Raw genomic sequence first — 24,836 nt, 5'->3', positions numbered from 1 at the left:
ACAAACTCTTTTTTAAAGACTAAGCACTGGTTGGACGGAAATTTAATTATTAACTTCTATCGAATGATTACTTTAGTTCTGGATCTTTACTCCCTCACTACATTCTTGAGTAACACATGGACTGCTCAAGTTCAATACTCTGGGTGGGGTCAGGTCCTAAGGAGGGATAGGATACTTTTTGCTCAATGTTCAGCTTAATGTTAAGCCTGAGGATATCAGTTGTAAAAGGCTCAGATTGTCACATTCTGATGCCAGTAACTTTTGATTGCATGGGGAGTTCTGTAAAATATCCTACCCTGTCCTATTTGCTTCAGTAGCAAGAGAGTTGCTCTAAAAGCTGGTCCAGACAAACTGGAATGTAAACGTATCAGACATCAGATGCCTCTGTTTTTATCCCCTTCACGGGTACTTCTCCATGTGGGGCAAGCTTTAACATTTTATATTAATTATTTTGGCTGTACAAAATAATATTTGACTTCATGTAAGTTCTTTTTCTTCCTCTTAGTTGTGTCTGCATTGAACAAGGCTTGGTGTGTGAACTGTTTTGCCTGCTCCACTTGCAACACTAAGCTAACACTCAAGTAAGTATGCTCTTGTTCAACTGAGTACTTTCTCAATACAACTGTTTCTTGTCCCCCTTAGCTATCTTGCTTATGTGTACATTTAACCAGTGACTTCCCTTGAAAGTCAAAATCAAAGCACTTAGGTACAACATATTGTTAAGGGTTAAACATTCTAAATTTGTTGGTTCATGGATGAAGGTTTTCAAGGGCCCTTTCTTAAGAGCTGCTATAATCTTGTTTGTTTTGCTGTTCCTTTAAAATGCCAATGTCCACTGAAAGGCCACTTCACCATGTTTCAGTTGGTTGCATATACACCCGTTACCACACTTTGCGTTGTACTCTTGTGACTAAATGAGACTTGATCAAGGAGCTGCCTTAAGAGGTTCAGATACGGAAAAACACGTCAGCTGGTGTTTGTCGATGTTGTAGGTCAAACCTGACCAAATAGATGTTGCTGAAGAAAGCAGTGATCAGCGGTTTAGTGGAAGGGTAATGTGCATTAAACAGTTTCCAGATTGGTAATCCAGATATGGAGATGCGTCTCTAGGTCCATGGGTTGGTGGGGTATGCTCACGTGCAAGACTCTCCTATGGCGGGGCACATGCCTCCGACCGGTCTCGGCTTTGTCCGGATTCTGTCGTTGGGATACTATAGGGATCTCAACGCTGGGTGATGTGATGCGCCATCCCACACTTAAATCCTTCCAAAGGCTGCAGGAGGAGTTTGACCTACACAAGTCCCAATTCCATAAATATCTTCACCCCCGCCACGCTCTGTCGCCACTGATTAAGAACCTTAAGACTCTACCAGAATTTCAGCCACTGGAGGGTAGACTACTGATGGGGGATCTGGGAGGACACAAAATTCGCAAACTTTACCAAACACTTGATAAGCGTGGCTCAAATCCACCCGAGTGACTTACCACACTCACCTATAGTAACTCAGTAAGAAGTCAGCCGGACAGTGGAGAAGAATAAACAGAGTATTTTTATTAGGCCTCAAACTCCCATATGAGAGGGCCCTGTCCGACCTCACCCCTAAGAGTGCGCCGAGAGGACTAACTCATATCATCACAGCAATACATTATAATGTGGTACAGTACATTAGGGTACGCCCCTTCTGGAAAATTACTGAAACCCAGGCAGAGGAACAATGTCCTCATAAAAAAGGCATCTGCACCTGCAAGGGATACATTTGCTATCTTTGCCCAAGGCCGCGGAGCTGAGCCTCAGTGTCTCTGGTGCATGAGAACATTACTGATAAGAGACTTGTTAGTTTCGGCCACAGTTAGCCGAGAAACGAAAACTGCTGCATCAGTGAATTTCCTATTCCTACTGGAGGGGTGGATGAGCGAGTGCGACTCGCAGGCACAGAGGAATGAACAAAATGGAGGCACACGAGCTAAGCTAAGAAAACTAATATCATCACACATATAAATGAATAATCATATAAGGAGTAAGAATAATGCAAAACGTGTATGTATACTTCATCAGTTAGACACATGATGCTAACTCACATATGTAGATAGGGATGGATGGGGCATCGAAAAGTGAATTCTATCAGACCCTCCTTTTAGCATCCTTGGCTAACTGGAGCGTAGCATTTATTTGCCAAAAGGTAGCGCCTTTACATCCAGTCTAGGGGCAGGGCATCATTCTATTCAAAAATATCATCTTCAATGAGCATCATCCAACGAACATCAGGGAGTTCAATAGCAGTGGAGGCAGGATATTGACCAGACATCTTTTTAGAAGGTCGCATGTTCGTAGCACACATTGAGCAACATGGGGGAAGGCAGTAAACACAAAGGCAACAAGTCAGTAGTACACTCACCACACCAACTAAACCCATTAATATTTTCCAACCCCAAGAGGAGAAAACACCCCAAAGCCACCCTTGTAGTGACCATGTCCCATTATCCTGATGAAGTTCAGTCGCTAATCTATGGAGTTTCTGCACTGCCAAGTTAACTGTCGGAGCTGAGTCAGGAATATACACGCAACAAGACGTCCCGATGACTCGACAGGCCCCACCCCTATCTGCAAGGATGACGTCAAGCACCATCCTGTTCTGTATCGTAAATAATCTCATAGCCTGAATCTCAACAGACATATTAGTCGCAATGTCTGCTTCAGTAAGTACTACCTTCTCCATCACCCTGGACAGTCCTCGAATGGCCCTGCTATTAAATATCAGACCCCAAAAGGGCAAGAGACCCTTAAAAAAATCTGTCCATTGTTGCAGGGAAGTATCTGTCTGGTCTACGTCATCGACCTGGAGTTCCCTCCTTTTACGCTGCTCTGGTGAACTGGGAAACCTACGATGAGTCTTGTGATAGTCAGAAGGTGCCACATACACAGGTGGAATCATATAAGCTAGGTAGCATATCCCACCCCAACCTTCAGGCAACCATAAGTACCCATTGTCCCCGCACACAAAATAAATGCTGGGGGGAGTAACCAAAGAGGGACTAAGGGGTAGACTTATTGATGCTGTTACATTACAAGAACTATTGCCAACCTTGATAGGGCCCCTACCCTCTATACAAAAAAATGGTGACGGACCCACTACGGCCAAAGGTACTAAAGACTTAACACTACCATTCCCTTTTGGTGGGTGTCTGTAGGACAGGGAGGAATTTAACTGTAAGAAACTTTCTCTAACTTTGTCAGTATCAGTTGGAGTCAAAAACCGTCCCACTTTCTTTTCACATGTCTCTATAAACTTTTGATCAAAGCGTCCGTCAGTATATAACATCTCGTTGGCACAGGGAGAGGTCCCTTCAAACTGGAAGGAGGCTGTCGTAAAAGGGCTCCTCAAAAAACCTTCTCTAGACCCGGCAGATCTATCCAACTATAGACCTATCTCACTCCTCCTCTGGATAGGTAAGGTCGCCGAAAAACTGGCGAACAAAAAACTGTCACACTTCCTGGAGTCAAATCAACTTCTCAATGACTCACAGACAGGCTTTAGACCAGGTCAGGGTACGGACACTGCTCTCCTTGCAGCAGTAGAAAAGACCAGGAAAATTATCGATACAGGAGGATCAGTGGCAGTGGTCCTCTTAGACCTGAGCGCGGCCTTTGACACGGTCAGTCACCAGGTCTTAATCCAACGTCTCGATAACATCGGGGTAAAAGACAGGGCGTTGAAATGGCTCTCGTCTTTCCTCTCCCGACGCTCCTTCCAAGTTTGGGAAGGTGAAAGCCGCTCCCCCTCCATCCCCCTCCAGTGCGGTGTGCCACAGGGCTCATCCTTGAGCCCCACGTTGTTCAACGTGTACATGGCCCCACTGGAGGAACTGGTCACACCCTTTGGAGTCACTATCGTCCGCTACGCCGACGATACACAGCTGGTGGTGACGCTTTCCCACCCCAAGCTAGAGCCCTCCAATCTCCACTACTGCCTTTCCAACGTACATCAGTGGATGAGTGACTCTGCCCTGAAATTAAACGGCTCCAAAACAGAAATCCTGCTCCTAGGGCATAACACCACGAGCCTCCCCCCTAACATCTGGCCCGCCTGCATGGGTGAACCCCCCACCCCCAAGACGGAGGTCAAGAGTCTCGGAGTGTGGCTGGAGACTGATCTCACCTTCAGGACACAGGCAAGAAAGACGGCCGGCACTTTCTACGGACTACTTAGATCCTGCAGGAAGGTGATCCCTCTACTGCCTTTCCAGTCGCGTCTCCTGCTGATCCAAGGCCTAATTTTATCCAGGCTGGACTACAGCAACGCCATTTACCTGGGATCTCCAGAATCCACTCTCCAAACTCTGCAAAAAGCTCAAAATGCCGCAGCCCGACTTCTAACGAACACCCCGGCCAGAACATCTGCCAAGCCCGCACTGAGGACGCTGCATTGGCTCCCTATCAGGGAAAGGTAACTTTCAAGGCCCTCTGTCTGGCCCACAAGGTACTTCACAACACTGGCCCCCCAATCCTAAATAACTGGATCAAACCCTACAGACCCACGAGAGCGCTTCGTTCCGAATATGGAAACTTCATCACGATCCCCAAGGTGAAGAAAGCCCGTATAGGTGGCCGCCATTTTTCAGTCAACACAGGAAAAAAATGGAACGCTCTCCCCCTCAGCCTCAGAGCAGAACCAAACCTCCTGCGGTTCAGGAAAGCTCTCAAAACCCTACTCTTCCCCTGAGCCATTATCTCTCCTAACTTTCTCCCCCTGCGAGTATGAGGTTCAGCGCTGGGATACCTTCTGGGTGACTACGCGCTCTAGAAAAACCCAAAATAAATAAAATAAATAAATAACCGTCCAAGAGAAGAGGGGGGCATAGGGCGAACTCGCATTGTCATAGTTGATCCTCTGTCTTGCAGTCGAGGAGTCAGGAAATCTGGCTATTGGAAATATTTGACCAGACCAATTAGTGTATACCATCCCACGCAACTATTCACTGGTGTCAGAGGAAGTGCTAAAAATCTATCCTTCTTATAAGCAGTAGAAGGCAACAATCCACATACCCAACAATCGGTCATATTGTAAGTAGCATGGGCGTGATGCAGAGTCTTAATAAAAATATTTTCTTTGTAACCCTTTCTTATACTCCGTTCACCATAGTCCACGGTGATCATATTGTGTTCAGGAATAGCAGAAGGTGTGGGTGCAAACACATGTACAGGATAAGCCTTATCCAGAAAAAACAGTATACCAAGAGTCACAAGAAAGGCAATAAGCACTATCATGATAAGCACTATTTTCCCTTTTCGGGAGAGGGCCAACCAGGGGGAAGCGGGCTCAGGTCTACGAGGAGCCGCAAAAGGCTGCTCCTCATCGGGAATGGGACGACCAAAGGGATACATTGTAACGTGACCAAAAATGCAAAAGATAAAAAAATGGAAAAAGGGGAGAAAAAGGTAAACTAGAAAAATTGTCCCAGACAGTCCTAAAACCGGCCAGAGGGGTTCTTCAACCCAAAAAAGGGATCTTCTCCCTGTGTCCGTTAAAGCCTCACAGGCAGGCTTGTACCATCCATACCCTAGTCCCACGTCGCTTGTCACACAGCAGTTGTAACAGAGGAGCACTTAATCTGGGCCCACGCACCACTCTAGAGTCTCATACAACAGAATCTTCGGCTAAACACCAGGGCTCTTACAAGTCCATCCCTATCACTAAATCTTCTTTTTCAACAGAATGTCCACTAAGCCCTTCTTCCAGTGTTCAGTCCCTTACGCCTTTCCCTTTTCGGGGCCGCAGATTATAGCGAGTGCTCCCTCGCACTTCAGGGTCTGTAAACAAAACGGGTGTATCTGTAGCAAGAGTTGGACCCGTTAATGCCTGATCGCTAGTATCAACAGGAGTATCAGAGCTTGCAATTTTTTCTTTTCTTCTTCTCGGTGCACTTGGCTCTGCACGTGACTTTTCACTTGACTTTTCACTTGGCTCCCCTCCCCTCAGTGAGGCATCAGAAAAAGGAATGTAGCTGGGTAATTGCTCGTGTTTCATCAGCAACACCCTCTTTTACCCATTTGTCATAGGGTAACGGCAGAGGGACTTTCTTCACATGCGATGCATGCGTCCACGCCTTTCTGCCCTCAACTCGAAGTGCGGTCCGCGTTGTTAATAGTACTTGTCGTGGCTCGGACCACCGGGGCTCCAAGCAGGATTTCCGCTGGTACTTCTTGACGAGCACCCAGTCCCCTGGGTGGATGGAATGTCCAGGCCCCTCCGGCAACGGCTTCAGGGTGTCTGCTACCTGTTGATGAATAGAACGAAGATCTTTAGTCAAAGCATACAAGTAATCTATCAACAGTGGATATTCAATATGGGTGAAACACTTAGGTCTGGGTACCCCCCACACATTGGCCGGACGGCCAAATATCACTTCATAAGGGGAGACACCCATTTTGGAGTTCACGGTGACTCTGGTAGAAAGCAAAGCTAAGGGAAGGGCGTCTGGCCATCGAAGTCCTGTACTCTCCTGTATTTTGGCCATCTTCAATTTGAGCGTGCCATTGAATCGCTCCACTAAACCCGCAGCCTGGGGATGTAGGGCCGCATGGAACTTTTGAGTGATGTTTAAGCCTTTACATATATTTTTAATGAGTTCAGCATTAAAGGATGTACCGTTATCACTCCAGATCACCCTAGGCAATCCGAAGCGCGAAAAGTACTCCTTAATCAACATTTTAGCTGTAGAAATGGCTGTGCAGTCCTTAGTGGCATATGCTTCCACCCACCTACTAAAAGAGCATACAACCACCAGGACGTACTTCAAGTTGTTAACTCGTTCCATTTCTATATAATCCATCTGTATCACCTCAAAAGGAAAAGGAGGTGCAAAATTTCCTACTGGTACAGGTGTTCCCTTCCCTGGATTGTGTCTCAAGCAAACCATGCACTGCTGGACCAAATGTGTCGCCACCTTAGAGATATTCTTATTACTCCAGACCGGGTCCAGCAGCTTGCATATACCCTTGGCACTGATATGTGCCGGACCATGTGCCATTGTCACTACCGGGAGAACATATGCATTTGGAAGTAACCATCGTCTTTTGTCAGTCACATCTGTCCAACATTCATCAGAATCCAACCTTCCCTCACCATCTTTCCAAGCCCTCAACTCTTCCTCAGTTGCCTTTTCCTGTATATTCTTTACACTCTGTACCGTATCTGCAAACATGCTAACGTCTGGTACCCATCTAGCTGGACCTGCCGCAAACATTCGTGGTAGTTTTGTCCGCGCAGTCTCTTTTGCTGTTTGGTCTGCGAAGGCATTACCTCGTCCCACATCGTCCACTATTGTCTTATGTGCACTGCACTTTATCACAGCCAGTTGTCTGGGTAACGTCAATGCTGTCAGCAATTGTAATATCAATGGACCATGCTGTATACGTTGTCCATGTGAAGTCAAAAATCCCCGTTCTGCCCACAGTCGCCCATAATTATGAGCCACGCCAAAGGCGTATTGACTGTCGGTATAAATGTTCACGTCCAGTCCTTCACTCAGTTCACATGCTCTCAGTAAGGCTATTATTTCTGCAGCCTGGGCCGAATGATAAGGTATTCTAGAAGTCTCCACTACTGTCTGTAATGTCGTAATTGCATATGCTGCCGTCGATGTACCATCTGCAAGCTTAAAACAGGACCCATCAACATACAACTCCCCGTCCGGATCATCTAAGGGCTTGTCAGTCAAGTCTATTCTCCCTTTCGTCTCTTCCTCTGTCCGAAACAAACAATCATGTATGTCATCGTCTTTTGCGTCTGTTGGAATAGGTAACAGCGTGGCAGGGTTCAGAGTGGCACACCTTTTTATCGTAACATGAGGCGCGAAAAGAGTCATCTCATAACCAGTAAGACGAGCACTAGTTAAATGCTGCGTCTGTGTCCTGTTTAACAAAATGTCCACAGCATGCGGTACCATCACTGTGAGATCTGAACCCAATACGAGCCCAGCCGATTGTCTTATGGAGACCGCAGCAGCCGCCGTGGCCCTCAGACAGCTCGGCAGCGCTCTTGCCACGTTGTCGAGCATCGCAGAGAAGTAGGCACAGGGTCTCTACTTCCCTCCGAAACACTGTGTTAGGACAGACAACGCGCAACCTTCCGCCTCGTGTACATAAAGCACAAAAGGCTTCTGGTAATCAGGTGTTCCCAGAACGGGTGCAGAACATAAAGCAGTTTTTAGTGACTCGAACGCTTCCTGACATGCGGGGGTCCAGGGTAGGGGTCCCCCCCCACCTCTTTAGTAGTCAGATACAATAGGGGTTTTGTTAGTAATGCATAGTTAGGTATCCACTGGCGACAATACGATGTTATGCCCTAGAATGCGCGCACCTCTTGCTGCGTGTTAGGTACATTCATATTAGTTATCGCTTTTATGCGCTCTGGCGTCAATCTCCTCCCCACTTTCGAAAGGAGGTGACCTAAGTAGGTGACCTCCGTTCGACAATATTGAAATTTTGGAAGGGACACCTTATGCCCCTTCTTGGCCAAATGATGCAACAATTTGATCGTAGCATCCCGACAACCTTCCTCATTGTCCGATGCTATCAGGATATCATCCACGTACTGCAACATAACATTGCCAGGTGGAAGTTCCAATTCATCCAATTGTGCCTTCAGTGCTTGACTATATATGCTCGGGCTCTCTGTATAACCTTGGGGAATTCTTTTAAACCTAAAACTTCGGCCAGCGAATGAGAATCCGAAGAGATAACGGCTGTCTTCATGTACCGGAATACTGAAGAAAGCATTCTTCAGATCCAAAACAGAAAAATATTTAGCAGATGGGGGAATCATTGTCAATATTGTAGTGATGTCAGACACCACCGGATATTGGGGCTCCACTACTTTGTTTACATGGCGCAAGTCAATCACGAACCTATAGACATCAGGTGTATCATCTGCAGCATCAGGCGACCGTCTTTTAAGGATCGGTAGTATTGGGCTGTTACATATGTTAGAGTCTGTCTCCTCCACCACTCCTGACTGGATCAAATCCTGTATTATTTGTAACAGGGCTTTCTCTCCCCCCCTAGGTATCCTATACTGTGGTATCCTGGGTAATTTCGCTCCCACCTTAACCTTTATCGTCACTGGGGCAATGTCCATCTTACCCACATCTGTATCATTGGTAGCCCATAAACTTTCGGGTATTCCTCTGAATTCGGGTGGCAGTGGGTCATCTTTAGAGAAACATTGCAGTGGGCGAGCAACAGTAGGGCCCAGCGTGAGATACACGCCGTCCGGAGAACAATAAATGGTAGCATGCAATCTCTTCAACAAGTCTAAACCCAGTAAATTTTCTCCACAATTCGAAGTCAACAAAAAGGATGAATCAACAGTAAAAGGGCCAATCGTAAGGGTAAGAGGTTTGGAAATGGGGCTAATCACCGGGGTACCTGAAAAACCCACAGAGATATTGTTCTTGCCAGACAGAGCCGGCCATGAGACCCGAGAACGAGCCACTGAACTTTTCATTGCACTCGTATCTACTAGAAATTTCTGTTGAGACCCCAATAAGTCCGCCTTTACATAGGGTCCCCTTTGATCAACTTCCACAGACACTGGCCCCTCGCTCTGTCCTACGCTGTCCTAATTATGAGAAAATCCTGTCAAATCATCCATAGAATAGTCATCATTGTAATACTGACCGCCACCCCTTTGTAAGCGTTGTCTGTCTGCACTATTGTCAAAATAGTTTCCTCCTGGTCACCCGCCCCCATCTGACTGTACAGTCTGTCTCCTGGAATCACCTCTTCCTCATCCCCGGCCATGACCAGCGTTCGACTGAAACAGAGGACAATCTCTCCACCAATGCCCCTCTTGTTTACATTTCGCACACTGATTCGGTCCCAGTCTCTCTCTATTTTCACCTCTCCCATAGCCGCCACCTCCTCGTCCCGCAGCCCCAGGCGAAGCACCTCTTCCTCGACCCTTAGGCACTTGTTGCAACAAAACCCTCGTCTTCAAATCTTTGGCTTTCTTCTCCTGCTTGTCCTTACTTTCATTTTCCCTATGTTCGTAATACTGAGCCATGCTAAGAATGCCGGAGGGAGTGGATGTCGTCCACGTGCTCTCCGACGCTTGTAACCTTGCCGAAATCTCTGGTAATAAGTTTCTCCAGTATTACATCTTTCATAGATTCACATGCTTGTATCTTCCCCGTCGTCATGGTGGGAGTCTCACGGTAACCGAATGACCAAGCAGTATCATAGAGAAGAAAAACTGCATAGAAAATCCCCATAGGGACTGTAATATTTGGTAACCAGACCATTTCCTTGTTTGGTCCAAAAGTCAGCCAATCAGCATTGCTGCCCTGCCCTCACACTCCCCAGCAGAAGCTTTCTGCCTCAGATTTCCAACCGCCTTCGTGTGAGAAAGGAGTCTCCCTGAGCTCTGCTCAGTTTTCTGTTCCTGAGTGAACTTTTGACCTTTTGGAATCTTATTTTCCTGTCTTCTGGATTAAGGTATTGTGTGTACCTATTTTTTTCATTATGGCTGAAAGCTCTAAAAAGAGGCTGTTCAGGCCTTGCAGATCCTGTGGGAAGGCCAGGCTCTACTCTGAGGACCCACATAAGGACTGCCTTTACTGTCTTCATCCTAAACATGTGGCTAAGGATTGTAAATACTGTAGAACCTTTTCTGTCAAAACTAAAAGAGACAGAGAGGCTCGCTTGCTGTTAGGGCTTCAGAAGAAGAAGGCCACATCAGGCTCAGATTCTGAGGAGGAATCTTCTCATTTGACACCCAAGAAAAGAAAGGCCTCTGTTTCTGAGGAGAAAGTGGAGCCTAAAAAGAGTAAATCAAAGGAGAAATCAACATCATCTCTTCCTATTACTCCTCTGAAAAAGCAGTCAAGTCTGAAAGGGCCTGGGTCTGCTCCATCGACCAGTTCCCTAGCTTCTGCTCCAAAATCTGTGGTGAAGACTTCAGCTCCGTCGACCACTTCACCGTCGACGACGACTTCGTCGACGACGACGGCTTCGTCGACGATAGGATCTAAAGCTGCGTCGACGAGTAAGATTTCGCTGTCGACGAAGAGACCGTCGACGACGACGACTCCGTCGACGACTGGTTCGACGTCGAGGATGTCGACGGGGGCCCCGTCGAGGATGTCGACAGGAGCCCCGTCGACGATGGTCCCGTCGACGAAGGCTCCGTCGACGATGGTCCCGTCGACGGCACCGTCGACGACACCATCGACGAAAATCATTCTAACAACTGCGAAAGCATTCAAATCGCCACAGTCGAAGACCATGATCTCTATCCGGTCTTTTCAGTCGACCAGGGGTTCGGCGACTATCAGCAAATCTGCGGAGTTCACCTCTTGGACGCAGATTTCACCTTTGCTACCATCCTCATTGTTAGAGCAGGACTCAGATGGAGAGGAGTCCTCAGGTGCCGCCTACAGTCCTTCTCAGCTTCAGATAAAGAGCCAAGACACGGACGAAGAGGAAGTATATTCCTTCAAGGACAGACCTCAATCTTCCAGATACGAGTCTTTTCAGGAATCTGGTGATTATAATGAGGAGGAGGACCAACAAGAGGACTCACGTGAGGAAGAGCGGCAAGAGACAGTTTCCATACCTGTGTCTCTTGTATCTGACCTTAGGTTAATGATAAACGACTACTACCGTCGTTTCCCAGAGGCGAACACCTTTCAACCATCTACGCAGGTGCCTTCTTCACAGCCACCAAAAACAAACTCTGCCTCACAAGAACAAGTGGTGAGATCACCGCCAGTAGTTACTATAAGGGATGACCTAACGGAATCCGACGAGGATGAACAGCCTGAAGAAGGAGAACTTGTTCATGATGCTTCGGGGCAGGAATGGAATGAATACATTTTGCCATCGGCTCCGTCACCTATCCCACTACCGTCTACCTCCCCTCCTCAAGACATCGGAGGTTTCCATGATATCATGGAAAAAGCGGCTAAGAGGTTCAATTTGGATGTGGAAGTTCAAGAGACGGATTGTTTCTTGTATGATTTCAAGGACGATGCCAAAAGATCGGTTCGTTCAATTCCTATTATCCCTCACATCTGGGAAGAGGGCCTAAAGATTTTGAAAACACCGGCTTCCATAGCGGTTTCTGTTCCTCGGATTGAAAAAAAGTACAGAGCGCCAGAGTCTGCAGCAGCCTGTCTCATAGGGCACCCCAGACGGGAATCAGTTGTGACGCAGGCGGCGCAGAGGAATTCTAAAAACCCGGTGGCTACTTCCTTGGTGCCACCAGACAAAGAAGGAAGGGAATGGACGGTGCCGGTAAGAGGTTTGCGGTCATGGCAGCCTCTACTATTAAAGCGGCAAATGCAATGGCCCATATTAGCCGTTTCAACAGGCAAATGTGGTCCGATCTTGCACCCATACTATCTGCGCTACCGGAAGATAGGAAGGAGGAAGCGGCGGCCATCCTTAAAGATGGAGCTAAGTCTGCTGCCGAATCTATAGACATCGCCATGGATGTCTCGTCTATGGCCTTCAGACAGATGGCTGGGGCGGTTTCGCTTCGCAGGCAAGGCTGGCTTAAAGCGACATCGTTTCGCCCGGAAGTGCAGGCGAAGATTGTCAATATGCCTTTTGATGGCGAAAATTTATTTGGGAAGCATATAGACGAGGCGTTGCAAGGCATAAAATCTGACACAGATACAGCTAGAGCGTTGGGATCCCTTCAACAGGGAAGGTTTCAGTCCTTTCGAAAAAGGGGTGCAAGAGGTCAATTTAATCACTCTTTTCAGACCAATCGATATCAGCCGTATAACCAACAGGGATATCGACAATACAATGCCAACAACCAGTACAGGTCCTCCAACTCCTCTTATCAGCAGCAGTCTAGAGGCAAAACAAACACCAGAGGGAAGAATCAACAGTCTAACAGACGTCAATGATTTCAGGTCGGCGCTCCCCACACAACAGATCCCGGAAAACGACCACTATCTGTCTCAATACTTCAACAACTGGATGTCCATAACATCGGACAAATGGGTTCTAGATGTCATAAGCAGGGGTCATACTCTGGAATTTGTAGAAATACCACCAGATCATCCCCCAGTGCTCAGGCTCAACCAACATCGTCAGGAAATGCAGAAGGAAGTACACTCGCTTCTGCAAAAGGGAGCCATAGAAGAAGTGCCGCAACATCTCAGAGGGAAAGGCTTATATTCGCATTTCTTCCTCATCAAAAAGAAACAAACGGGGGGCGTGGCCAAGATGGCGTCGGAGTAAGACGTGCTTTCGAGTCGCTCCGGCGCCCGACCTGCTAAGCATTGTACAGCATCGCCTTCAGGGCGCCAATCGGCTCTGACACAGTCGCAGAGGCCAGCGGCATCGAGCGGAGTGGCCCGGTGTCCCCGACGAGTCCCGGAGTGGCCGTACAACGCCACCAGGTGTGCTTCATCATCGGGCCTGTTGAGCACCGGCCTTGCGTGGGAGAGACGCCGCCTTGGAGTGCAGTGACTCGGCGCCGGCTGGGCGTGGCTCGCGGAGTGGCGGCCGTCCTCTGCCTCCCCTCGCCATCGAGGTCCCTCCTCTACACCGGGACACTGGTTTGATGGTGAGCTCCTTGCTGTGAAGGGCTGAGAGGCTCGGCAGAGGGCCGACCACGTGGAGGGTGAGCCTCGGATCTCTGGCGAGGCCGAGCGATCTGATCGCGGCTACTTCTGAACAACACGTTGGCGCCCTCGACGATCTCTGCTGGGTCGAGGGGTCCTCCCCGTCCCTGTGAGTACTGTACCGCCTTGGGTGGCCTCGTGCCCTGCACCGCCTGCGACTCGGGGTTGTTGGCCCTGCACGGAGCGCCCGGGCCTGAACATTGGTTGATTTCAGAGGCCTGCTCTGCCCACATTGTCCGGCGATAGTGGACTACGTCGTGCATTGGCAGTATCGAGTGGTTGAGTTTGTGGCCCGGCTGTGTGGGACGGGGACTCCGAACCTGCTGCCGCCCTTCTGGATCCTTGGCAGAGGCTCCCACGCCGCCGTCTTACTCGGGCGGCTGCTGCTCGTGACGCAGGTGCTTCTGAGCGGCCTACATCTTCGGCAGCCTTGATTCCACAGCTCCGCCGCGATGTCGAACTTGCCGCGCAAGGGGAGGACGATGAAAGACGGAGCCTCTAAAGCATCGCAACCGCCATCTTCTCCCGGAGCCAGTGGTTCGACTAGACAGACGGACGAGGAGGTGCCCGCCACCAAGGGGTTCATGTCGGAACTCTTTGCCTCTATCAAGGAGGATATCTCCGAGCTTCGTGCTCAGCTAGCGTCGGACCTACGGGAGGTCCGGAGAGATGTGGACGACATTGGTGAGCGGGTGGCCACCTTAGAAGATCATGACTTAAGTATGGCGAATGACGTTCATCAATTGCAACAAGATGTTCTTCGCCTTACCGACCTGAACCTGCAAGCATACGCCGAGGACCTGGAGAACCGCTCCAGGAGAAACAACATCCGTATCAGAGCGGTCCCTTGGGACGGGGAGGCTGGAGACTTGAGAGAATATGTGCAGGCCCTCTTCCTACAAGTGTTGGATGAGGAGGAAGTTCAGGAGATCAAGTTGGATAGGGTGCACAGAGTTGGCCTGCCTAGGCGAGGTGCCCCCCCCCCCCCCCGTAGTCAGATACAATAGGGGTTTTGTTAGTAATGCATAGTTAGGTATCCACTGGCGACAATACGATGTTATGCCCTAGAATGCGCGCACCTCTTGCTGCGTGTTAGGTACATTCATATTAGTTATCGCTTTTATGCGCTCTGGCGTCAATCTCCTCCCCACTTTCGAAAGGAGGTGACCTAAGTAGGTGACCTCCGTTCGACAATATTGAAATTTTGGAAGGGACACCTTATGCCCCTTCTTGGCCAAATGATGCAACAATTTGATCGTAGCATCCCGACAACCTTCCTCATTGTCCGATGCTATCAGGATATCATCCACGTACTGCAACATAACATTGCCAGGTGGAAGTTCCAATTCATCCAATTGTGCCTTCAGTGCTTGACTATATATGCTCGGGCTCTCTGTATAACCTTGGGGAATTCTTTTAAACCTAAAACTTCGGCCAGCGAATGAGAATCCGAAGAGATAACGGCTGTCTTCATGTACCGGAATACTGAAGAAAGCATTCTTCAGATCCAAAACAGAAAAATATTTAGCAGATGGGGGAATCATTGTCAATATTGTAGTGATGTCAGACACCACCGGATATTGGGGCTCCACTACTTTGTTTACATGGCGCAAGTCAATCACGAACCTATAGACATCAGGTGTATCATCTGCAGCATCAGGCGACCGTCTTTTAAGGATCGGTAGTATTGGGCTGTTACATATGTTAGAGTCTGTCTCCTCCACCACTCCTGACTGGATCAAATCCTGTATTATTTGTAACAGGGCTTTCTCTCCCCCCCTAGGTATCCTATACTGTGGTATCCTGGGTAATTTCGCTCCCACCTTAACCTTTATCGTCACTGGGGCAATGTCCATCTTACCCACATCTGTATCATTGGTAGCCCATAAACTTTCGGGTATTCCTCTGAATTCGGGTGGCAGTGGGTCATCTTTAGAGAAACATTGCAGTGGGCGAGCAACAGTAGGGCCCAGCGTGAGATACACGCCGTCCGGAGAACAATAAATGGTAGCATGCAATCTCTTCAACAAGTCTAAACCCAGTAAATTTTCTCCACAATTCGAAGTCAACAAAAAGGATGAATCAACAGTAAAAGGGCCAATCGTAAGGGTAAGAGGTTTGGAAATGGGGCTAATCACCGGGGTACCTGAAAAACCCACAGAGATATTGTTCTTGCCAGACAGAGCCGGCCATGAGACCCGAGAACGAGCCACTGAACTTTTCATTGCACTCGTATCTACTAGAAATTTCTGTTGAGACCCCAATAAGTCCGCCTTTACATAGGGTCCCCTTTGATCAACTTCCACAGACACTGGCCCCTCGCTCTGTCCTACGCTGTCCTAATTATGAGAAAATCCTGTCAAATCATCCATAGAATAGTCATCATTGTAATACTGACCGCCACCCCTTTGTAAGCGTTGTCTGTCTGCACTATTGTCAAAATAGTTTCCTCCTGGTCACCCGCCCCCATCTGACTGTACAGTCTGTCTCCTGGAATCACCTCTTCCTCATCCCCGGCCATGACCAGCGTTCGACTGAAACAGAGGACAATCTCTCCACCAATGCCCCTCTTGTTTACATTTCGCACACTGATTCGGTCCCAGTCTCTCTCTATTTTCACCTCTCCCATAGCCGCCACCTCCTCGTCCCGCAGCCCCAGGCGAAGCACCTCTTCCTCGACCCTTAGGCACTTGTTGCAACAAAACCCTCGTCTTCAAATCTTTGGCTTTCTTCTCCTGCTTGTCCTTACTTTCATTTTCCCTATGTTCGTAATACTGAGCCATGCTAAGAATGCCGGAGGGAGTGGATGTCGTCCACGTGCTCTCCGACGCTTGTAACCTTGCCGAAATCTCTGGTAATAAGTTTCTCCAGTATTACATCTTTCATAGATTCACATGCTTGTATCTTCCCCGTCGTCATGGTGGGAGTCTCACGGTAACCGAATGACCAAGCAGTATCATAGAGAAGAAAAACTGCATAGAAAATCCCCATAGGGACTGTAATATTTGGTAACCAGACCATTTCCTTGTTTGGTCCAAAAGTCAGCCAATCAGCATTGCTGCCCTGCCCTCACACTCCCCAGCAGAAGCTTTCTGCCTCAGATTTCCAACCGCCTTCGTGTGAGAAAGGAGTCTCCCTGAGCTCTGCTCAGTTTTCTGTTCCTGAGTGAACTTTTGACCTTTTGGAATCTTATTTTCCTGTCTTCTGGATTAAGGTATTGTGTGTACCTATTTTTTTCATTATGGCTGAAAGCTCTAAAAAGAGGCTGTTCAGGCCTTGCAGATCCTGTGGGAAGGCCAGGCTCTACTCTGAGGACCCACATAAGGACTGCCTTTACTGTCTTCATCCTAAACATGTGGCTAAGGATTGTAAATACTGTAGAACCTTTTCTGTCAAAACTAAAAGAGACAGAGAGGCTCGCTTGCTGTTAGGGCTTCAGAAGAAGAAGGCCACATCAGGCTCAGATTCTGAGGAGGAATCTTCTCATTTGACACCCAAGAAAAGAAAGGCCTCTGTTTCTGAGGAGAAAGTGGAGCCTAAAAAGAGTAAATCAAAGGAGAAATCAACATCATCTCTTCCTATTACTCCTCTGAAAAAGCAGTCAAGTCTGAAAGGGCCTGGGTCTGCTCCATCGACCAGTTCCCTAGCTTCTGCTCCAAAATCTGTGGTGAAGACTTCAGCTCCGTCGACCACTTCACCGTCGACGACGACTTCGTCGACGACGACGGCTTCGTCGACGATAGGATCTAAAGCTGCGTCGACGAGTAAGATTTCGCTGTCGACGAAGAGACCGTCGACGACGACGACTCCGTCGACGACTGGTTCGACGTCGAGGATGTCGACGGGGGCCCCGTCGAGGATGTCGACAGGAGCCCCGTCGACGATGGTCCCGTCGACGAAGGCTCCGTCGACGATGGTCCCGTCGACGGCACCGTCGACGACACCATCGACGAAAATCATTCTAACAACTGCGAAAGCATTCAAATCGCCACAGTCGAAGACCATGATCTCTATCCGGTCTTTTCAGTCGACCAGGGGTTCGGCGACTATCAGCAAATCTGCGGAGTTCACCTCTTGGACGCAGATTTCACCTTTGCTACCATCCTCATTGTTAGAGCAGGACTCAGATGGAGAGGAGTCCTCAGGTGCCGCCTACAGTCCTTCTCAGCTTCAGATAAAGAGCCAAGACACGGACGAAGAGGAAGTATATTCCTTCAAGGACAGACCTCAATCTTCCAGATACGAGTCTTTTCAGGAATCTGGTGATTATAATGAGGAGGAGGACCAACAAGAGGACTCACGTGAGGAAGAGCGGCAAGAGACAGTTTCCATACCTGTGTCTCTTGTATCTGACCTTAGGTTAATGATAAACGACTACTACCGTCGTTTCCCAGAGGCGAACACCTTTCAACCATCTACGCAGGTGCCTTCTTCACAGCCACCAAAAACAAACTCTGCCTCACAAGAACAAGTGGTGAGATCACCGCCAGTAGTTACTATAAGGGATGACCTAACGGAATCCGACGAGGATGAACAGCCTGAAGAAGGAGAACTTGTTCATGATGCTTCGGGGCAGGAATGGAATGAATACATTTTGCCATCGGCTCCGTCACCTATCCCACTACCGTCTACCTCCCCTCCTCAAGACATCGGAGGTTTCCATGATATCATGGAAAAAGCGGCTAAGAGGTTCAATTTGGATGTGGAAGTTCAAGAGACGGATTGTTTCTTGTATGATTTCAAGGACGATGCCAAAAGATCGGTTCGTTCAATTCCTATTATCCCTCACATCTGGGAAGAGGGCCTAAAGATTTTGAAAACACCGGCTTCCATAGCGGTTTCTGTTCCTCGGATTGAAAAAAAGTACAGAGCGCCAGAGTCTGCAGCAGCCTGTCTCATAGGGCACCCCAGACGGGAATCAGTTGTGACGCAGGCGGCGCAGAGGAATTCTAAAAACCCGGTGGCTACTTCCTTGGTGCCACCAGACAAAGAAGGAAGGGAATGGACGGTGCCGGTAAGAGGTTTGCGGTCATGGCAGCCTCTACTATTAAAGCGGCAAATGCAATGGCCCATATTAGCCGTTTCAACAGGCAAATGTGGTCCGATCTTGCACCCATACTATCTGCGCTACCGGAAGATAGGAAGGAGGAAGCGGCGGCCATCCTTAAAGATGGAGCTAAGTCTGCTGCCGAATCTATAGACATCGCCATGGATGTCTCGTCTATGGCCTTCAGACAGATGGCTGGGGCGGTTTCGCTTCGCAGGCAAGGCTGGCTTAAAGCGACATCGTTTCGCCCGGAAGTGCAGGCGAAGATTGTCAATATGCCTTTTGATGGCGAAAATTTATTTGGGAAGCATATAGACGAGGCGTTGCAAGGCATAAAATCTGACACAGATACAGCTAGAGCGTTGGGATCCCTTCAACAGGGAAGGTTTCAGTCCTTTCGAAAAAGGGGTGCAAGAGGTCAATTTAATCACTCTTTTCAGACCAATCGATATCAGCCGTATAACCAACAGGGATATCGACAATACAATGCCAACAACCAGTACAGGTCCTCCAACTCCTCTTATCAGCAGCAGTCTAGAGGCAAAACAAACACCAGAGGGAAGAATCAACAGTCTAACAGACGTCAATGATTTCAGGTCGGCGCTCCCCACACAACAGATCCCGGAAAACGACCACTATCTGTCTCAATACTTCAACAACTGAATGTCCATAACATCGGACAAATGGGTTCTAGATGTCATAAGCAGGGGTCATACTCTGGAATTTGTAGAAATACCACCAGATCATCCCCCAGTGCTCAGGCTCAACCAACATCGTCAGGAAATGCAGAAGGAAGTACACTCGCTTCTGCAAAAGGGAGCCATAGAAGAAGTGCCGCAACATCTCAGAGGGAAAGGCTTATATTCGCATTTCTTCCTCATCAAAAAGAAACAAACGGGGGGCGTGGCCAAGATGGCGTCGGAGTAAGACGTGCTTTCGAGTCGCTCCGGCGCCCGACCTGCTAAGCATTGTACAGCATCGCCTTCAGGGCGCCAATCGGCTCTGACACAGTCGCAGAGGCCAGCGGCATCGAGCGGAGTGGCCCGGTGTCCCCGACGAGTCCCGGAGTGGCCGTACAACGCCACCAGGTGTGCTTCATCATCGGGCCTGTTGAGCACCGGCCTTGCGTGGGAGAGACGCCGCCTTGGAGTGCAGTGACTCGGCGCCGGCTGGGCGTGGCTCGCGGAGTGGCGGCCGTCCTCTGCCTCCCCTCGCCATCGAGGTCCCTCCTCTACACCGGGACACTGGTTTGATGGTGAGCTCCTTGCTGTGAAGGGCTGAGAGGCTCGGCAGAGGGCCGACCACGTGGAGGGTGAGCCTCGGATCTCTGGCGAGGCCGAGCGATCTGATCGCGGCTACTTCTGAACAACACGTTGGCGCCCTCGACGATCTCTGCTGGGTCGAGGGGTCCTCCCCGTCCCTGTGAGTACTGTACCGCCTTGGGTGGCCTCGTGCCCTGCACCGCCTGCGACTCGGGGTTGTTGGCCCTGCACGGAGCGCCCGGGCCTGAACATTGGTTGATTTCAGAGGCCTGCTCTGCCCACATTGTCCGGCGATAGTGGACTACGTCGTGCATTGGCAGTATCGAGTGGTTGAGTTTGTGGCCCGGCTGTGTGGGACGGGGACTCCGAACCTGCTGCCGCCCTTCTGGATCCTTGGCGGAGGCTCCCACGCCGCCGTCTTACTCGGGCGGCTGCTGCTCGTGACGCAGGTGCTTCTGAGCGGCCTACATCTTCGGCAGCCTTGATTCCACAGCTCCGCCGCGATGTCGAACTTGCCGCGCAAGGGGAGGACGATGAAAGACGGAGCCTCTAAAGCATCGCAACCGCCATCTTCTCCCGGAGCCAGTGGTTCGACTAGACAGACGGACGAGGAGGTGCCCGCCACCAAGGGGTTCATGTCGGAACTCTTTGCCTCTATCAAGGAGGATATCTCCGAGCTTCGTGCTCAGCTAGCGTCGGACCTACGGGAGGTCCGGAGAGATGTGGACGACATTGGTGAGCGGGTGGCCACCTTAGAAGATCATGACTTAAGTATGGCGAATGACGTTCATCAATTGCAACAAGATGTTCTTCGCCTTACCGACCTGAACCTGCAAGCATACGCCGAGGACCTGGAGAACCGCTCCAGGAGAAACAACATCCGTATCAGAGCGGTCCCTTGGGACGGGGAGGCTGGAGACTTGAGAGAATATGTGCAGGCCCTCTTCCTACAAGTGTTGGATGAGGAGGAAGTTCAGGAGATCAAGTTGGATAGGGTGCACAGAGTTGGCCTGCCTAGGCGAGGTGCCCCCCCCCCCCCCCCCCCCCCCCCCCCCCCCCGGACATCCTCGCGTGTGTCCATGACTTCCAAACGAAAGAACGTATCCTCCGGAAGGCTAGGGCCATCACCACTCTGCAATTTCGTGACCATCGGCCGCAGCTGTTCCAGGACCTGGCGGCGTCCACGCTTCAAAAACGGAGAGAATTCAGGCCAGTGACTGCTTTTCTGAGAGAGCGTGGCGTCTCCTACTCCTGGGGTCACCCCTTCCGGATTATATTTCGATGGCAGAACAGACTGGCGCAGATTCGCTCCCTGAAGGCCGCGAGGGAGCTGCTGGGGCTGGAGGAGGACCCTTCGTCTCAAACGGCACAGTCCTCACCATCGCGGCGACGGCGTCGCTCTTCATCATGGCACCGGGTTGGCTCTTCCCCGGACCGACTGCGTCCGGACCACTCTGTCAGCTTGCAAGAGAGGGGGTCAGCGGTGGCGTCGGTGGCCTCGGCCACGCTTGCAGACACTCAGCTGAGCTCTGGAGCGGCATGATCCCTGACTTCTTCGATGGTCGGGCGCCGGAGGGTCTCTGTCCCTACGGCCCTGGGGCACTATGGTACTTTTGGAGAAGACACCCCGGGCCTTGGCCCTGGGGGCCCCCGAACCGGTGCCCCCACCCCGATTCCAGTCTGATGTGGACCTTGTGACCTGTGGCCCATTGGAACTGCTGAATGTTCGATTCAGGTTACGGGCCTTGTGCTCTGTTTTTTTGGTTTTCGGGTTGTTGCTGGGGGGTGGGACAGTTTGTGCTCTGAGTGTGGGTACGGGGGCAGGGAGGTTGGGGTTGGGGGTAAGGGGTGGTGTGGCGACCGTGTGTGAGGGATGCATGATGTTGGTGGCTTCGATGCTATTTGCCTTTGCGTTTTTTCCTTCGCTCTATGATGGTGCTTCTTTGGCTCTTGCGCTCTGTGGAAGAGGGGCCGTCCTGGAAGGCTGGGGGAGAGTGCGTGTGGTCCCCCCTGTGTGGTTGTGGCTGGGGTCTCTTCCTTGGTTCCCTGTGAGTAGCTGTCCCCGATGGGATTGGGATCCGGTGTGTGCCGGGGGTCTAGGTGTGGAGCGTGGATGTCTGGACGTATACATAGGATGGAGTGTTAGTTCCCCATTATGCCTGTTAGCATAGGCACCTGGAACGTGAAGGGCCTTAATTCCCCACAGAAGCGGCAGAAGCTTTGGAAGTACATTTCGGACCATCACCTAGATGTGGTTGCTCTCCAGGAAACCCACCTGGCTAGGAGGGACGAAATGAGACTTCGCCATAGGCAGTTCCCCCTTATCTACAGGGCGTCCGCGCCCACGAAGCATAGAGGGGTGGCCCTCCTCTTCCGTACTTCCCTTCACTTTCAGCCCCTGGGGGTGAGTGTTGATAAGGAGGGTCGCTGGCTGATGGTGAAGGGGACGTTGTATGGTCGCCTGTGTACTTTTGTCGTGGTGTATGCCCCAAATACGGGTCAGAATGGCTTTCTGCAGTGCTTGTTAGATAAGATGGGGGACTTTGTGGACGGGCACCTAATCATGCTGGGAGACTTCAACATGGTGTGGGACAGGGACTTGGATAGTTCTGGGGCGCGCAGGGCAGACACTGCGTCTTCTCGGAGGAAACACAGCGTCAGGTGGGTGAAATGGGGCTGGTAGACAGCTGGCGCTATGTCCACGCACAGGCCAGGGACTATACTTTCTTCTCTCACGTCCATCGCTCATACTCCCGCATAGACTATATTTTGGTTAGCCAGGCTCTCAGGGGGGACATACGACTGACTGATATCTTTCCGCTCTCGCTGTCGGATCATAGCTTGGTGGTCCTGGGACTGCATTGGGCCGCGGGGGGAGACAGTTGGCGGAAATGGTACTTTCCGGCGGCTCTAGTGAGGGATGAGGTGTCCTGTAAGGCGTTGCGGAAGGCTATTGGTGACTTTTTTATCCTCAATCCTCCTTCTGACACGTCGGTGTATAACACGTGGGACACGTGCAAGGCCTCCCTGCGGGGCACGTGCCTCGCTCTCAACGCGACCCTTAATAAACTGCGGCGGGAAGAGAGGGAGGCTCTGGAGACGGAGCTTGCCACCTTAGAACAGGCCCACAAGGCGAACCCCTCCAGGGTGACCCTGCGCCCCCTGACGGCGGTGCGAGGGAAACTGAAGGCCCATTATAACAACAGGGCGGAATTCACTCTTCTGCGCCTTCGGCGTACCTCCTACTCTCAAGGCAATAAGGTTGGGCGCCACCTTGCTCGGCAGCTTCGTGACAAACGCGAAAGGGATTATATAGGGGGCGTGCGTGACCACGCGGGCTCTGTTCAGCATAAAGACGCGGACAAGGCGGCCATATTTGGTCGCTTCTATGAAGCGCTCTACTCGAGCGATGCTCTCGACCCGGAAGCTCAATCCAAGTTTCTGGAAGGTCTGCCTCTCCCGAGAGTTTCCAGAGAATGGAATGACCCGTTGGCCTCCCCCATCTCTCGAGAGGAGGTTTTGGATGCCATCAAGGCCTTGAAGCTGCATAAGGCCCCTGGGCCTGACGGCTATACGGCCCTATTCTATAAGACGTTCGCGCCCGACATCTGCGACTACTTAGTCTCCCTCTTCAACGCGATGGCAACTGATGGTAGAACCACGGACTCTATGGCCTAAGCGTTGATTACTATTATCCCCAAACCAGGCAAGGACCTTACCTCCTGTGCTTCTTACCGTCCGATAGCGCTCCTTAACCTGGACGCTAAACTGTACTCCTCCATCCTGGCGGGCAGGCTGCAAGACCTGATGCCTGCTTTGATCCATCCTGATCAGTCTGGCTTCATTAAGGGTAGGCAGACTCATGACAATCTGCGGTGCGTCGTCCATTTAATTGAAACAGCGGAACGGTTCCGCATACCAGCAGTGTTGATAGGGCTTGACACGGAGAAGGCCTTTGACCGCGTTGATTGGGGATTCTTGCACCGAACGCTGGTGGCCTTCGGGTTCTCGCCCCATTTTATAAGGATGATTGAGGCCAACTACAATAGCCCTACCTCCCGAGTGTTGGTTAACGGCCATAGGTCCGGGAGTTTTCGTCATTCCCGAGGGACACGCCAGGGCTGTCCCCTCTCGCCCCTTCTTTTTGCCCTTAGCATAGAACCATTGGCTCTGGCGATACGGGAGAATGAGCGGATTCTAGGGCTCCCCTTTACGGGCGAGCAGCATAAGATCTCGCTCTTTGCCGATGACGTCCTGTTGTCCCTTCGAGACCCGGCGATGTCACTACCCCATGTCCACACGGTGCTCTCTGAATATGAAGCGGTGGCGGGGTTTAAGGTTAACTTTGACAAGTCCTACATCTTAAACTTGACCTTGCCGCCGGGGGAGGTGCAACAGATCCGGCTGCTTACTCCGCTCTCGTGGACGTCATCATCCTTGCTCTACCTGGGCGTGCGGCTGACCTCTACCATAGGTGCCTTGTTCCAGGCTAACTTCCCCCCGATGTTGGCATCGATTCGGGCGGAACTGGACCGATGGAAGCCCAAATTTATCTCATGGCTGGGTAGGGTTCATGCACTCAAAATGGTTCTTCTGCCCAAGCTCCTTTACCTTTTTCAGGCCTTGCCTATCCCGATAGGGCTGGACTACTTTCGTCGGCTGAAGACCGTGATGCTGAAGTATGTCTGGCAAGGCGGCCGGGCGCGGCTTCCGTTTACGGTTCTCCGACGCCCGCGGTTGGAGGGAGGAGTGGGCTTTCCGGACATGCATTTGTATTACAAGGCTGCCCAATTGAGTCCTCGTGGAGTGGTCCCAACAGCTCTCGGAGAAGCACTGGCTCCACATGGATCGGAGTGTTGCGGGTCGTTCCATCTGGGACCTGGCCT

The 24,836-nt window shown here is 50.5% G+C and overlaps 1 protein-coding gene across 9 annotated transcripts in view; it reads left to right on the top strand.

The window, feature by feature from the left end:
• Positions 1 to 24,836, top strand: part of LIMS1 (LIM zinc finger domain containing 1) — a 407,029-nt gene that overhangs the window by 357,878 nt on the left and 24,315 nt on the right. For all 9 annotated transcript variants that reach the window (XM_086934299.1, XM_086934296.1, XM_086934298.1 and 6 more), the window contains exon 9: positions 506 to 581. In XM_086934299.1, coding sequence (XP_086790425.1) covers positions 506 to 581 — 76 coding nt within the window. The remainder of the gene's footprint in view (positions 1 to 505; positions 582 to 24,836) is intronic.

This window comes from Lissotriton vulgaris, chromosome 8 (genome assembly GCF_964263255.1).
Source record: "Lissotriton vulgaris chromosome 8, aLisVul1.2, whole genome shotgun sequence".
Taxonomy (NCBI): Eukaryota; Metazoa; Chordata; class Amphibia; order Caudata; family Salamandridae; genus Lissotriton; species Lissotriton vulgaris.
This window is presented reverse-complemented; position numbering and strand designations above follow the sequence as displayed.